Source organism: Littorina saxatilis, linkage group LG11 (genome assembly GCF_037325665.1).
Source record: "Littorina saxatilis isolate snail1 linkage group LG11, US_GU_Lsax_2.0, whole genome shotgun sequence".
NCBI classification, from domain to species: Eukaryota; Metazoa; Mollusca; class Gastropoda; order Littorinimorpha; family Littorinidae; genus Littorina; species Littorina saxatilis.
In genome coordinates, this window is record NC_090255.1 from 36,736,105 (window position 1) to 36,749,222 (window position 13,118).

Consider the following 13,118-nt stretch of genomic DNA (forward strand, 5'->3'; position numbering starts at 1 on the left):
GTCGTACTCACAGAATGAAACTGAATGCACTGCATTCTCTCACCAAGACCGTATACTCGTAGCATCGTCAGTCCACCGCTCGTGGCAGTGAAATTGACTAGCAAGAATAGTGCGGTAGTGGTTGCGCTGAGCAGGATAGCACGCTTTTCTGTATCTCTGTTCTTTTTAACTTTCTGAGCTTGTTTTTAATTCACATTATGTCATTTGAAACCAGGAACCGACAAGGAATAAGAAAAAGTTGTTTTTAAGGGATTCCGGACATTTAATTTTTATCATAATTTTCATTTATTTAATTTTCAGAGCTTGTTTTTAATCCAAATGTAACATATTTGTATGTTTTTGGAATCAGAAAATGATGGAGAATAAGATGAAATTAGTTTTGGAACGTTTTACAAAAAAAAAAGTTTATTTACAATTTTCAGATTTTTAATGACCAAACAGCCAAACTCATTAATTAATTTTTACTCCTCAAAGCTGAAATGCAATACCATAGTCCGGCCTTCGTCAAAGATTGCTTGACCAAAATTTCAATCCATTTGATAGAAAAATGAGGGCGTGACAGTGCGGTCTCAACTTTTACAAAAAGCCGGATATGACGTCATCAAAGATATTTATAAAAAAAATGAAAAAAATGAAAAAAATGTCCGGGATATTATACCCAGGAACTCTCATGTCAAATTTCTTAAAGATCGGTCCAGTAGTTTTCTCTGAATCGATGTATACACACACACACAGACACACACACCACGACCCTCGTCTCCATTCCCCCTCTATGTCAAAACATTTAGTCAAAACTTGACTTAAATGTAAAAACTAACTCAACAAGCACAATTACTGCAACAACCAAAAAAATAAATTCAAAATCAATCAATCAATCAATCATTAAATACAAAATTAAATAAAAACATTCTCTTTCATGACACACCATGTGGTTTCTTCTATTAAAGGCAGAGTAAAGCCTCCCGTAAACCATCACAGATACGGTCAGGCTTTTACACACAGTACAAACACCCTTTCATTTAAACACTCACCGATTGAGAACATCCTAGGTGCCCTCCGTAAAGAGCGAACAATTTTCAAAGAATTTATTTTTGCGTGGTTTATCTTACCCCTGAGCCATCGTGAACCCGTGTGATCCAGTTTTCCTTTTTCACAATGCAGTCGTCAGTTAGTCATGAATGCGACTCGATGTGAGCTTATCTACAATAGCACGTTTTTTTATGCACGAAACAACGGCTGTGGTTCACAAGAACTCTAGCGATGGCTTTTGACTGTTGAGAGGAACGGCGATTTGCACTGATAAACCTTCGTCTGCTACGACCCTTGCGTGACCCTGCTTCCGGGCTTTTCTTTTTTTTTTAAAACTTTCACAACTTCGAATTGTTCTGATCTTGTCTTGATGAAAAACGAATTCTTTTATGATTAAAGAATGTTTGTGTAACAAGCTGTCAATTTATTATTTAGATTTTAAAAGTTAGGTCTAGCGCAAAAACGAGGCGCCGTTGTTGTTAACGAACAAGTCTACGAAAATAAATTCTTTGAAAATGTCTCACGCTCGACAGAAAGCAGCCAGGATGTTCCCGTTCGGTGAGCGTTCAAATGGAAGTATGCTTGTGCTGTATTTAGACGCTCGGGGAGCTCTGTGATGGTTTACGGGAGGCTTACTGTGCCTTTAAGTTTAACCTTCACTGAATCATGCTTTTAACTACACAGTTTTGGGCGACGATGTAGCATAGTCGGTAGCGCGCTGGATTTGTATCCAGTTGGCCGCTGTCAGCGTGAGTTCGTCCCCACGTTCGGCGAGAGATTTATTTCTCAAGAGTCAACTTTGTGTGCAGACTTTCCTCGGTGTCCGAACACCCCCGTGTGTACACGCAAGCACAAGACCAAGTGCGCACGAAAAAGATCCTGTAATCCATGTCAGAGTTCGGTGGGTTATAGAAACACGAAAATACCCAGCATGCTTCCTCCGAAAGTGGCGTATGGCTGCCTAAATGGCGGGGTAAAAACGGTCATACACGTAAAAGCCGTGGGAGTTTCAGCCCATGAACGAACAAACAAACAAACTACACAGTTTTTGTGAACAGTTGTTTGCTACCAAGCTCCAGAGAATCGGCCATTCTGACCTAGGCAGAGGTGCACGAAAAAGTTACCAACCATGTAGTCAGAATCACACCCCAAAAAACTCAATTTCAACCAAACCAACCCTGTGGCTGGCACACACTCAGTTAATTATTTTCTCATGCACATCAGCCCACACATCAGATTAAACTTGGCAAAATACTTAAGTTACTGGTTAACAATATAACTGCCTACACGGACGCCTTCTCAACATAGCACATAAATTCATGCCACCCCTCGTTCAAGGCTTCCACACTGGTACGGCTCCTGAATTGACTGAACTTCTCAGTCCTAGGGCAGTGGCGGGCCGCCGTCTTCGAATGGGTTTTCTCTCCTGTTGATCGGGATACCAGTTGTACAACTGTTTCACTTTCTTCTTTTCTTCCCAGGGTGCCTTGAAGCTGGGCTCAGACAGGGGATCTCCAAACAAAGTCTCGTCGACGAACGTTGGCGTGTGTTTGAGAGGCCTGTACTGGTGCCTCATGGGAATGCCGTGAATCGTTCCGAAAGATCTGGGCGAGTCATCGTCGTCATCCTTGCAGCTCTTCTTGCTGGTCCTCACCCTGTTGTTGTTGTTTTTATTATTGTTGTTATCAGCGATGAAATGATTGTGGGTGGTAGAAGGTGCCCAAAGCAGAGGACGGTTGTGCTTTGTCTTTGTTAGTCCATCCTTCCCCTTTGGCTTTGATTCCCAGGGTGGTTTGAACATGACAGGAGCGTTCAGCGGAGAGGTGTGGCTCGAGCGGAACAAAGTCTCGTCCACTGATGAACCTGGTTTCCTTGTGTAGTATCCAAAGTCTTTGCTGGAAGCCATGTGCGAGTGTAGCCCAGCGACCGATGGGGGTCGACTCCCCGTAACCACAAAGGGGTCTGCCATCTTTTCACCTGCAAATCATATTGATAAACATTATAATAATAAAGATTGCTGATAAAGTGTGAACCATGGAATTACTCTGTGATCTCTGCGCTTTACGAGAACAAATAAAAATTTATCAAATCAACACAACAAAACAGAGAGAATTACATCTCACATACTGCATAAGCCCCCCCCCCCCCCCCCATACAAAATTAAAAAAATTGTGCGGTTTTGGTACCCTGACTACTTTTTCCGTGGAAAAAAAGACACTGACGGAAAGCGATGCATACACAACAGACTAGAGTCATGTAGGGAGATGATCAAACCCTATAAGCTCTGGCTTGAAAAACAATCCAAGATAACCCCAACGTTAATTTTTTTTCCATTCAAGGCCAGCTGCCAGTCAATATGAACAGGCCCTGCTCCTTACTAAGACTCCCTGATTACTTGGGTGAGTGGAAAAGTGGCTTTTTTGAATGCTTATCATTATGCGCAGTTCATAACAAAGAACAAACTGAAACCAGCAGAATAAAAAAAATTGAGAATAAAATCCCTTGAACAGTGGTGGGGAGGGAATAAATGCTCTGTTAACAAGTACATGCATGGGTTGTCACTGTCAGTGTCATTTTCCTTTCCCAAGTTTATGTTGTAATAGGCGACTTGCCCTATCGGCCAGCGCCGCAAAGTCGCGCGATAAATCTGCAATACCTTGCGTGGTCTTGCGAGATCTACCCACAGGCGGAAGGTATCGTCCACTGGACTACTACGATCACAGAATTCTGTGATCGTAGTAGTCCAGTGGACGATACCTTCCCCCTGTGATCTGCCTCAAACTGCGGGCATGTTTTGATAGCTCTGTGAGAGGTTGGGTTTTAGTGCAGACACTTCGCCTTGAAAATGGTGAATTTGCACTGTGCAGCAGTGGGCTGCAGCAATGTTAACCGCAAGAATAATCCTAAAGTTCGTTCAAAATACCCATGCATGGCCCATACACAAAGGAAAGGCGATCAAGTTTTTTTTTAACACAAGCCAGAGAACACCAGCGCTTGTGAAGCGATGGCTGAATTCTCTCTGACGTCAACATGACGTGCCATCCCGGTACTCCGTTGTCTGTTCAATAACTTTATCAGCTTCGGTTTCTTGTATCCTGAATATTGTATTTTTCTTTCTTTGAGGTATTTTTGCAACTTTGGTACTTGCAATCGCATGAAAATTCTGCTGTTCAATCGGTAGCTCAGTGATTGTAGCGTATGGAAGGAACGATAACTCTTGAGAGCAAAAAATGTGCCCGCAGGGAAGTGAACCTTCCTTATCTTTCGCACCGGAGGGGTCCGACTAAACTACGCGCCAGCACGCGCTACCTTGAACCATAGCACTTATATACTTTATTTTTATATTTCTAGTTAGTTCATCGTCCATTCTCACATAATACAAAATTTCAAACTTCAATGATGAAAATTACGGAAGTTATGACGAGTTTTAGGAGAGAGTATGCACTACTCTCAAGTCAGACATTGTCGGACATGGAGCCACGGCCTTAGGATAGCTCTCCTATAACGCGTCTTAGCTATCGTAAATTTTATCACTGAAGTTTGAAATTTTGTATAATGTAAGAACTGACGATGGAATGACTAGAAACATAAAGATAAATTATATAACAGCTATGAATCTCAGTAGCGTCCACTTAAAATTGGTAGCGCGCAGTCAGTTTAGTCACTGCCGGATTTTGTCGGATTTGAGAGTAGCGCATTAGCTCGCCTAAAACCCGTCATAACTTCCGTAATTTTTATCATTGAAGTTTGAAATTTTGTATTATGTAAGAATGGACGATGATCTAACAAGAAATATAAAAATAAAGTATATAAGTGCTATGGTTCAAGGTAGCGCGTGCTGGCGCGTAGTTTAGTCGGGCCGCACCGGAGAGCTATCCAAGTGGGGTATTGTGCAAGTTGGCTATTAAACTCAATTTTTCATGGGATGATTTCAGGTTTGGAATGGTTCCTGGCAATGCCTGCATCTCTTTTAATTTACGTCATTTATATCAGAAACAACACCTGGATCTGGATCTGGATAACCCGCCTGGGTTGGTGGTTGGCGGGTGCGCCACAGGAGCCGACGACGACTATCAACGTGACGTTTTTTGGGTGTGCGCATCTAAAAGACTCTTAAAAGTTCACTGTACACAAGGCGGATATAGTGTACAACTCCAGCTGGTCTTCTTGCTGCTGTACTTGCGGCTTTAGTCCGTTTGCCCTAGAATGTAGGCTTTTCAAGCACAGTTAAAAAATGCTATGTTACAATGTTAAAAACTGGATAAAAACTACTGGGGCTCTCACACTGGTTTCTGCCCCCCTAACGCCGATGAGAAGGCGCTGGGCGTGGTCAAGGTGACGGTGGTTTCGCTCAAGTTGTTCCACTCGATCACTGTCTTTATAAAGAACGAGTTCCTGTATTGATCAGTCTTTGAGGTAGGAGCTTTGAAACAGCGGCTGTTGTTGGTTGCCTGTCTCTGGAGGATGTTTTGGCTCTCATACCCCTCGTAGGCTTTAGGCTTGACTCGGCGCCGAGATACGCTCACCGGGGTGAGGAAGGAGTCAGGGGGTAAGGCAGGTACAAGTCCATTGATGATTTTGAACAGCATCGTCAGTTGCTGACGGCGTTCCTGGAGTGTAGGAAGTTGGAGGTACTCTAGCATCTTGGTGACGCAGCAAGGGTTACAGTGCCTTGCACTTATACAGTTCAATAACTTGATTTGAGCTTCAGCTTCTTCCACCACTACTCCCTTGTACATCATTCCACTTCAGCCAAGTGCTTGAAGTTGAAGATCAAAACTTGGTGCTTCCGACACTAAAAACATGCTCTTCATCCACACGTTATCAATTACATAAACATTTATTGCTTTGAGGGGCAATTCTAGGTTAATATTCATCGTAAAGTGGATACATCTTGGCAATTTTACCTTCTTTTCCTCGAATAAAATCGACTTTAATCCAAGATCTGACAAGCTTGAGCACGGAATGGCGTCATTGCCAACAACATTTCTGGAAATCTCGGCAATCACGAGACGTGCTCAGCAAATATCACAACATAAAGGTTTTGTACAGTTGCTGTAATTTTCTTAAGAGTAGGTCTTCGAATGGGTAACTGTTTCAAAAATACTATTCATATTTCGAAAAAATACTGTCCTGATAAATTCATTACCCACAATGCTCTTTTTTTATGCTGAGCTATCAATATGGCGGTTCCCTGCGTGGGTTCGACGATGCAACAAAGGCGACATTTGACGTTGTTTTCAATCGAATCGACGTATTATGGTTGGTTCCATACTTTTATTAGATGCTAGAATAATTAGATTTATCGAAGCGGCAAGCGTATTATTTATGCATTGAGAACCAATCGTGATTTTTACTAAGAAAAATTTCTTGGCTGGATTTGCGCGTTGCCGGTCATTGATTGTAAACAGTTAGAAATGAGGGCAGTGGTTGATTTTACAGATTCGCCCTTGGTGTAAAGATTCTTAGTGTATGCAATGTAGATGAGCTTCTCAATATTATTATACAGTGTTGATATTTGTGAAGCTAAGGACCTATCTTCTTGTCGCAAGCGGGATGAAACGGGACTTCGATTTTTCACAGTGGATGTGGAACTGGAAGAGCTGTCCCTTGCTCTATTTTTGATACAGATGCAGGACTTGATAACACTTAACAGATCGCTATGCGGGGTAAAATTGGTTTAAAGACCAATTCGAAATATGATGAAAACGAGTTTCAGGGTATGAAGACTTCATTGTCCTTGATCAAATAAGTTATTAGAATTTAGACATGGCATTGATTAAATCATTAAATTGATTAATAACTTTGTTCAGTTGTTGTCACACTACATTACAATTACACAAATCAGACAAAATTGCATCCATGGATGAATTCTGGCCAGACGCATGCAGTGAGATGAGCTAGAGTACTAGGAGTAAGTATTTGTCCCCACTCTATTACAAAGTCTGTCGTTTGAGGTCACAATTCTGAATTCATGCGTACACCGCGGAGGGAAAAAAAGCAGCACGTTGCTGTCACCGTTAGTCTCAGATAACAGACCTCCGTGGGACACTCAATAATCGCAGTATACATTGTAGAACTAGAAGGCGAAATTTATGGCACATTATAATGAGGACATTGTGGTCAACTTCTGATTTGCAGTTGATATTTGGTTGCTGCCAGGGTAGACAATATACCTATTTTATGACTGCTGCTGCCTGACTTGGAGTTTGAAGATTCTAAGTCAATTTTAGGTTGCATATGGGAGATTGATGGAACAGCTTGGCAACTTGAGAATATTTTGTCACAACCGGCTTATCGGCATGTTGTTAGTCTGAGTACTGAGAGTTCAGATTGTGTGTGTCTGGTTGGAATTCATTCATTCCTTGAGATTATTATATAATGTAAGACTATATGAAGGAGACTATAATTATAATTAAAAAAAAGGACGTATGCCTAAGAAAATAAAGGTCCCCGAATTTCCTTCTTGGCACTGTCAGTATGAATATTTGTGAGAAGATTTTATAATCTAGAAGTTAGAGCACTGTCCTTTGCATATGTTGTTATGTTTGATGCGGGTTGAACTTGTTTAAATCCTGTAATTGAGTCGTTTTCATCGATGGGCATTGACACTTGTCCGCTGAAGCCAAAGGCTGTGTTCAGTTGTTTACTCTTCCAGAGCAATTTATCTTGCCACAAACTTTCACGAAACAAAGGATCAATAAAATATGTTGGGTTGTCTGATTCCAGAGTGAAGGCTTGTCTCAGATTATGCGCGATACATCAAGTGTTGGTGGTTTGGGTGATGGAAGCACAAGCAGTGTTGTGACGCCAGACAATTCTGTCGCTCAGCCCCAGTCTGAAGACAGTGTTGGCTCGTTCTTCGAAAAACCGAAGTACAAGGCACGGCACAGTTTCAGAGATTGACTTCTTTAGTTTATTACCAGAATAATGCTCCTTTTGTATTGTCAAACTCAAGTTCAGCTTTGGACTGAACATTGATGTTTACTTTAATTTAACCTCCTGAGCAGTCATCTGCATAGTTACATTTTCTTTTTCATATTTTTTTCTCAATTTTGTTGTTGTTTAAAGGAAACACTTCTACTACTACTGACACAGCACTACCTTGAAGACTTTGGTATACTATCTTGGTTGCTCAACTCTTAACTCTTAGCATCCTGTACTGTTCTCTATAGAGTAATGCTCATATCCTGTAAGGATTTGTGAAAATGAGCCATAAATAGGGTTACTCGGCAAAATGTGTGTAACTTTTGTATTTGTTGATAGATTTGCTTTATATTTTAGGGGAGGTTAGCACTTAGGTTGTTCTACATGCCTAGTATGTTACTTTAGTTTTATTTACCCTTTTACCTGTAAAAAATTAAACTTAATTAGCAATTGCAGGTGTTATTATATGTGTGTGTGTTAATAAAACATTTTCATGGACAACTTTCTTATGTTGTGGTGTTTAAAGTGTACAGACATCATGCCAAGAAGTAAACATGCACACCACTGACCTTTGGATGACTTTATAATGCATTATTGATGAACGAAATCACAGGTACCAATAAGTCACGTTTTCTTCTATTCACAGTTTTCACTTCAAAACTAATGTCAGTCAGAATGCAATTTCCACAACAGGAAGAGTGTCTCCGGGAAAAGTTGAAGAAAATACTCCACTGGTTTGGCATCTAATCCCAAAGGCATAGTTGGTCCAAATTCACTTTCAAAAGGTTCTTTTTCGAAGTCCTCAATAATGTCCACCCATTCTGCATCAGAGTCAACTTCTGCGTCGGACTCAGAACTATCGATCTCTACCTCCGAATCAAAATCACTGAGATCGGCAGTGTGCACTGTAGACACTGAAATATCACTCTGGTTGTCAACACCAAGTCCCTGCGCTCTTTCTGCGATTAACTGATCGATTAAATCGCCAAATTCTGATCCACTGTCGGACGCATCATCTGCCATGGCGGCCACAAGGTGTGCAGAAAAAAATCCGAGAAAAATTGCGCTAAAACAACCCCAAACAAAGAAAACTGCAGTCAGCGGGAACAGACGACGCAACTAGAACGTTTCCGGAAGTGGACTAAACCTTCTCTCTCGCACAGAAGAGCTCCAACTTCCTTTGAGGTCATTTCTAAAAATGGCATCAGCGAGTTGCGGTTTCGTGCGGTACAGGACTGACATAGAGGTGCGGTTTCATGCGGTACAGGACGCTAAGAGTTAAGGTCTTAATTTTAATTTAATTTGTTTTTAACTTTTAGAACGAAAGCAAAACTTCTTACCTGACTTGAAACAGTTTCCATTCAGAATCCCTTATTTGTTGTAGATTTTATGAAACTTGAGTTGTTAAGCCTAATTTATTTATTTAGGCTAAATAAATAAGATTGAAATTGTTGTTGTTGAGTCCCCATAGCTTTTCTGATCACGAGCAAACCATTAGGTTTTTTTACTACACTAATCTTACTCACGTCTTGTGTGTGTTGGTTTGTTTGATTGCAGAACAAGGGCTTTCTGCCCTATGTTAGAAGTGCCTCAAACAGCCTTGATGGTTCCGGTGGTGATGGTAATGGTGGCTGTAGGCTGAGGCAACCAATCAGAAGCATTCCGTCTGAGGAAAGCACCTTAAAGAGCAAGCAGAAGCTGAAAAAGCCTAAGGCAAATTATTACTGGTTGCAAATTCTATGCAGCTCTTCCGTGTTTTCGATCTTGTTGAGAGATTTTTTGTTCATTGTTTATCTGTTAGTGTTAATCCGCTTCATTCCAAGTTTCTGTTGCCTGGCTAAAACTTAAAGATCGGTTCTTACATTTATGTGGATTGAACAAACATCAAGGTCATGGGGTCTTTGATTTTATGAAAGATTCCCAGAATGCAAATGAACCGGTCGATGTGATAGGGCTTCAGCATTTGGTTTTAGATCTTCTTCTTCGTTCGTGGGCTGAAACTCCCACGTACACTCGTGTTTTTGCACGAGTGGAATTTTACGTGTATGACCGTTTTTACCCCGCCATTTAGGCAGCCATACGCCGCTTTCGGAGGAAGCATGCTGGGTATTTTCGTGTTTCTATAACCCACCGAACTCTGACATGGATTACAGGATCTTTTACGTGCGCACTTGGTCTTGTGCTTGCGTGTACACACGAAGGGGGATAAGCCACTAGCAGGTCTGCACATAAGTTGACCTGGGAGATCGGAAAAATCTCCACACTTAACCCACCAGGCGGCCGCGGCCGGGATTCGAACCCTCGACCTTCCGATTAGGAGGCCGACGTCTTACCACCACGCCACAGCGCCCGTCTTTGGTTTTAGATGATGTGAGTGTGTGCATGTCTCTCTGTGTTTGTCATGTCTTGGTCTTTTCTTTCTTTTAAAGTTTTACTGCGGATGCAGCCTGCAGTCCACTTTTCAGAATCATTGGGGTTTTATCTCCTTAGAAATACGGACGCGATTGAACATGTTTTAAGTGTTTGACGTGAGTGACAAAGACATTTAAAAGAAAACTTGCTTGACAAGTACTCAAGCTAATGTCCATCCCCACTCCCTCTGCCTTTTTCTGCACTTGCACATTTTTGGATAGCATTTGGTGTTTACCAAACCGAACTGAGAAGTACAGAAATGAGCAACCAAAATGCTAAATTGATGACGGTCTCATAAAGCTTTAAAGATACATGTACTCAGAGCTGAAGTTTAAAATAAATCACTCCATAAAACTAAATTGAGATATGAAATCACATTATTTGTGACTGGTTGCAGTACAGTGAATGAGTCATGCAGAGTACATGTATAGGGCTAATGCTGCATTGCTGAAATGCTTTGGGATGTGACACATTTTTTTGCATATCAAAATGGGGCTTCTCTTAGTCTTAACTGAAGATGGCTGGCTGATGACAGCGGTAGTTTCATCCCTGCTTTTTTTTCTAGTTTGAAAGCTAGTTAACATTACAAGGACACATGAGGCTAGTCTGACAGTTCGACTTAGAAGTTAGAATCTAGAACAATTCCTGTATATTTTAAAAATGATCAGTTTCGTTTTCGTGTCTCATGGAACATTATCTAAAACTTCAACTTAGTTCAACTTCAAGCTTCCTTTCAGTCCCCGATTTTTTGAGTCACTTGAGAAAAAGTGACTCTATGTAATCGGTCAGTGTTAGTCTGTCCGGCCGGCCGGCCGTAGACACCACCTTAACGTTGGACTTTTCTCGGAAACTATCAAAGCGATCGGGCTCATATTTTGTTTAGTCGTGACCTCCAATGACCTCTACACTTTAATGATGGTTTCGTTGACCTTTGACCTTTTTCAAGGTCACAGGTCAGCGTCAAAGGAAAAATTAGACATTTTATATCTTTGACAAAGTTCATCGGATGTGATTGAAACTTTGTAGGATTATTCTTTACATCAAAGTATTTACATCTGTAGCCTTTTACGAACGTTATCAGAAAAACAAGGGAGATAACTAGCCTTTTCTGTTCGGCAACACACAACTTAACGTTGGGCTTTTCTCGGAAACTATAAAAGTGACCGGGCTCAAATTTTATGTGAACGTGACTCATTGTGTTGTGAATAGCAATTTCTTCCTGTCCATCTGATGCCTCATATAATATTCAGAACTGCGAAAGTGACTCGATCGAGCGTTTGCTCTTCTTGTTAATTATTAAATTTAATTTCTTCCTTTCCCTTTGTCTTATTTAAAGTATGGGATAATACTAGGCCATGCATTCGGAAGAGTAATCTAAGTTATAAACAAGAGGCGAAGCCTTCAAGGCTCACGTAAGAAATAGACAAACAGTAACACAAACTCAATCACTCCGTCACACATACACACCCACACACACAGTAAGCTTAGGTGACACTGTGCAAGAAAGAGAGAATCTAGATCTGTCTGTCTGCCTACTTACAGGGACACGACTGCCAAATAGTCTCGGCCCGCTCAAAATAACAATGACCGAGACCACACACACCACGCGAGAGAGAAAGACTACAGGGAGGCATGCCGTCATGATGCATTAATTGACGTCAAACACTTTTGACCGTGACGTAATCTTATGCGAGCTTTATCCATAGTCTTGGATAACCACTCACACATAGACTCGGAAATGTTAAAGTTTCTACCACAGACATACACACACGCACGCACGCACAAACGCACAGACAGACAAAGTTACGATCGCATAGGCTACACTTCGTGAGCCAAAAAAGTATCCTTTTCTGTTGTTGTTGTGTTATCTGTTTTGTTGTTGTTGTACTTGTAACTTTGGTTGAATTTTTTCTTTAAAAAATGGCCTCCTTGTTGTTTGTGTTGTTGTGTTTAGAGTGAATGAGATGAATTCATACGAAAGCATAGATTAATTTAGTTCGTAAGCTTAGGTCTAGTCTTTCTCCGTTTTCTAATCAGCGAGTGGTTGAGAGGTTCAATGGAGAAAGCTCCATACATACAGCTAGAAGGATAATGTTTGGTTCAATTTCGGGAATATGGCAACTTGACGTTTGGCATTCTCTTCTTGACATAATTAAAAATTGTAATTGAGGTGAGACAGAGCAATCAGATTTTGAAGGTTTAATTTGCAAAAATTGACCACCGAGTATGATGAATAAATATTATCTGTTCAATATTTGACTGAATGGTAGAGACTTTTGAAATCACCAGTGATGGATGTAATTTTACCATTACATTGTGGAAGGTATGATGATGAGTTAAACTTAATGATCAGTACAATTTACCAAACTCAAGTTCATGGCAAGTAAGTATCGATATACAGAGGTAGGTATATGTACTGGATAACTTTGACATTAACAAGGTGAGGTAGCTAAAGATAGTCTTTACTTTGCAGGTTCCTGACGGTGCTCGGAAAAAGCTGTGCCGTAAATGTGGTGAAGCTGGCCGAGAATCCAAACTGCGTCTGTACCAAATCCACATCAATGAGGCTGTTTTGATGTGTGAAGACCCTGGGGTAAGCTGCACTGAACATTTGCTATGCACTGGAACAACACTTATACGATCGCCAAAAATCTGAGAAAATAGGGGGAATCTTAAAATGGGTGTAAATTTACCGAGGCTATGATAAGAATGTCTGAGAAAAGGGGGTGTTGAAAAGGGGAGGCAGTCCT

The 13,118-nt window shown here is 41.0% G+C and overlaps 2 protein-coding genes across 2 annotated transcripts in view; one reads left to right on the forward strand and one right to left on the reverse strand.

Annotated features, from left to right (window-relative positions):
• Nucleotides 1-1,446: 1,446 nt before the first annotated feature.
• Nucleotides 1,447-6,015, reverse strand: LOC138980379 (RBPJ-interacting and tubulin-associated protein 1-like). Its single transcript, XM_070353246.1, has 2 exons — nucleotides 5,937-6,015; nucleotides 1,447-3,006 (listed from the first exon to the last, which is right to left on the reverse strand). Exon 2 carries the CDS (start codon nucleotides 2,996-2,998, stop codon nucleotides 2,363-2,365), a length of 636 nt encoding a protein of 211 aa, XP_070209347.1. The 5' UTR covers nucleotides 2,999-3,006; nucleotides 5,937-6,015; the 3' UTR covers nucleotides 1,447-2,362.
• A 180-nt stretch (nucleotides 6,016-6,195) lies between these two features.
• The window catches only part of LOC138980394 (serine-rich adhesin for platelets-like), a 46,957-nt gene continuing 40,034 nt past the window's right edge, over nucleotides 6,196-13,118 (forward strand). Inside the window, exons 1-2 of the mRNA XM_070353257.1 lie at nucleotides 6,196-6,291; nucleotides 12,842-12,961. Coding sequence (XP_070209358.1) covers nucleotides 6,289-6,291; nucleotides 12,842-12,961 — 123 coding nt within the window. The 5' untranslated portion in view covers nucleotides 6,196-6,288. The remainder of the gene's footprint in view (nucleotides 6,292-12,841; nucleotides 12,962-13,118) is intronic.

Coding starts and splice junctions, on each gene's coding strand:
- LOC138980379 (XM_070353246.1), bottom strand. CDS start 2,998: ATGGCAGACCCCTTTGTGGTTACGGGGAGTCGACCCCCATCGGTCGCT.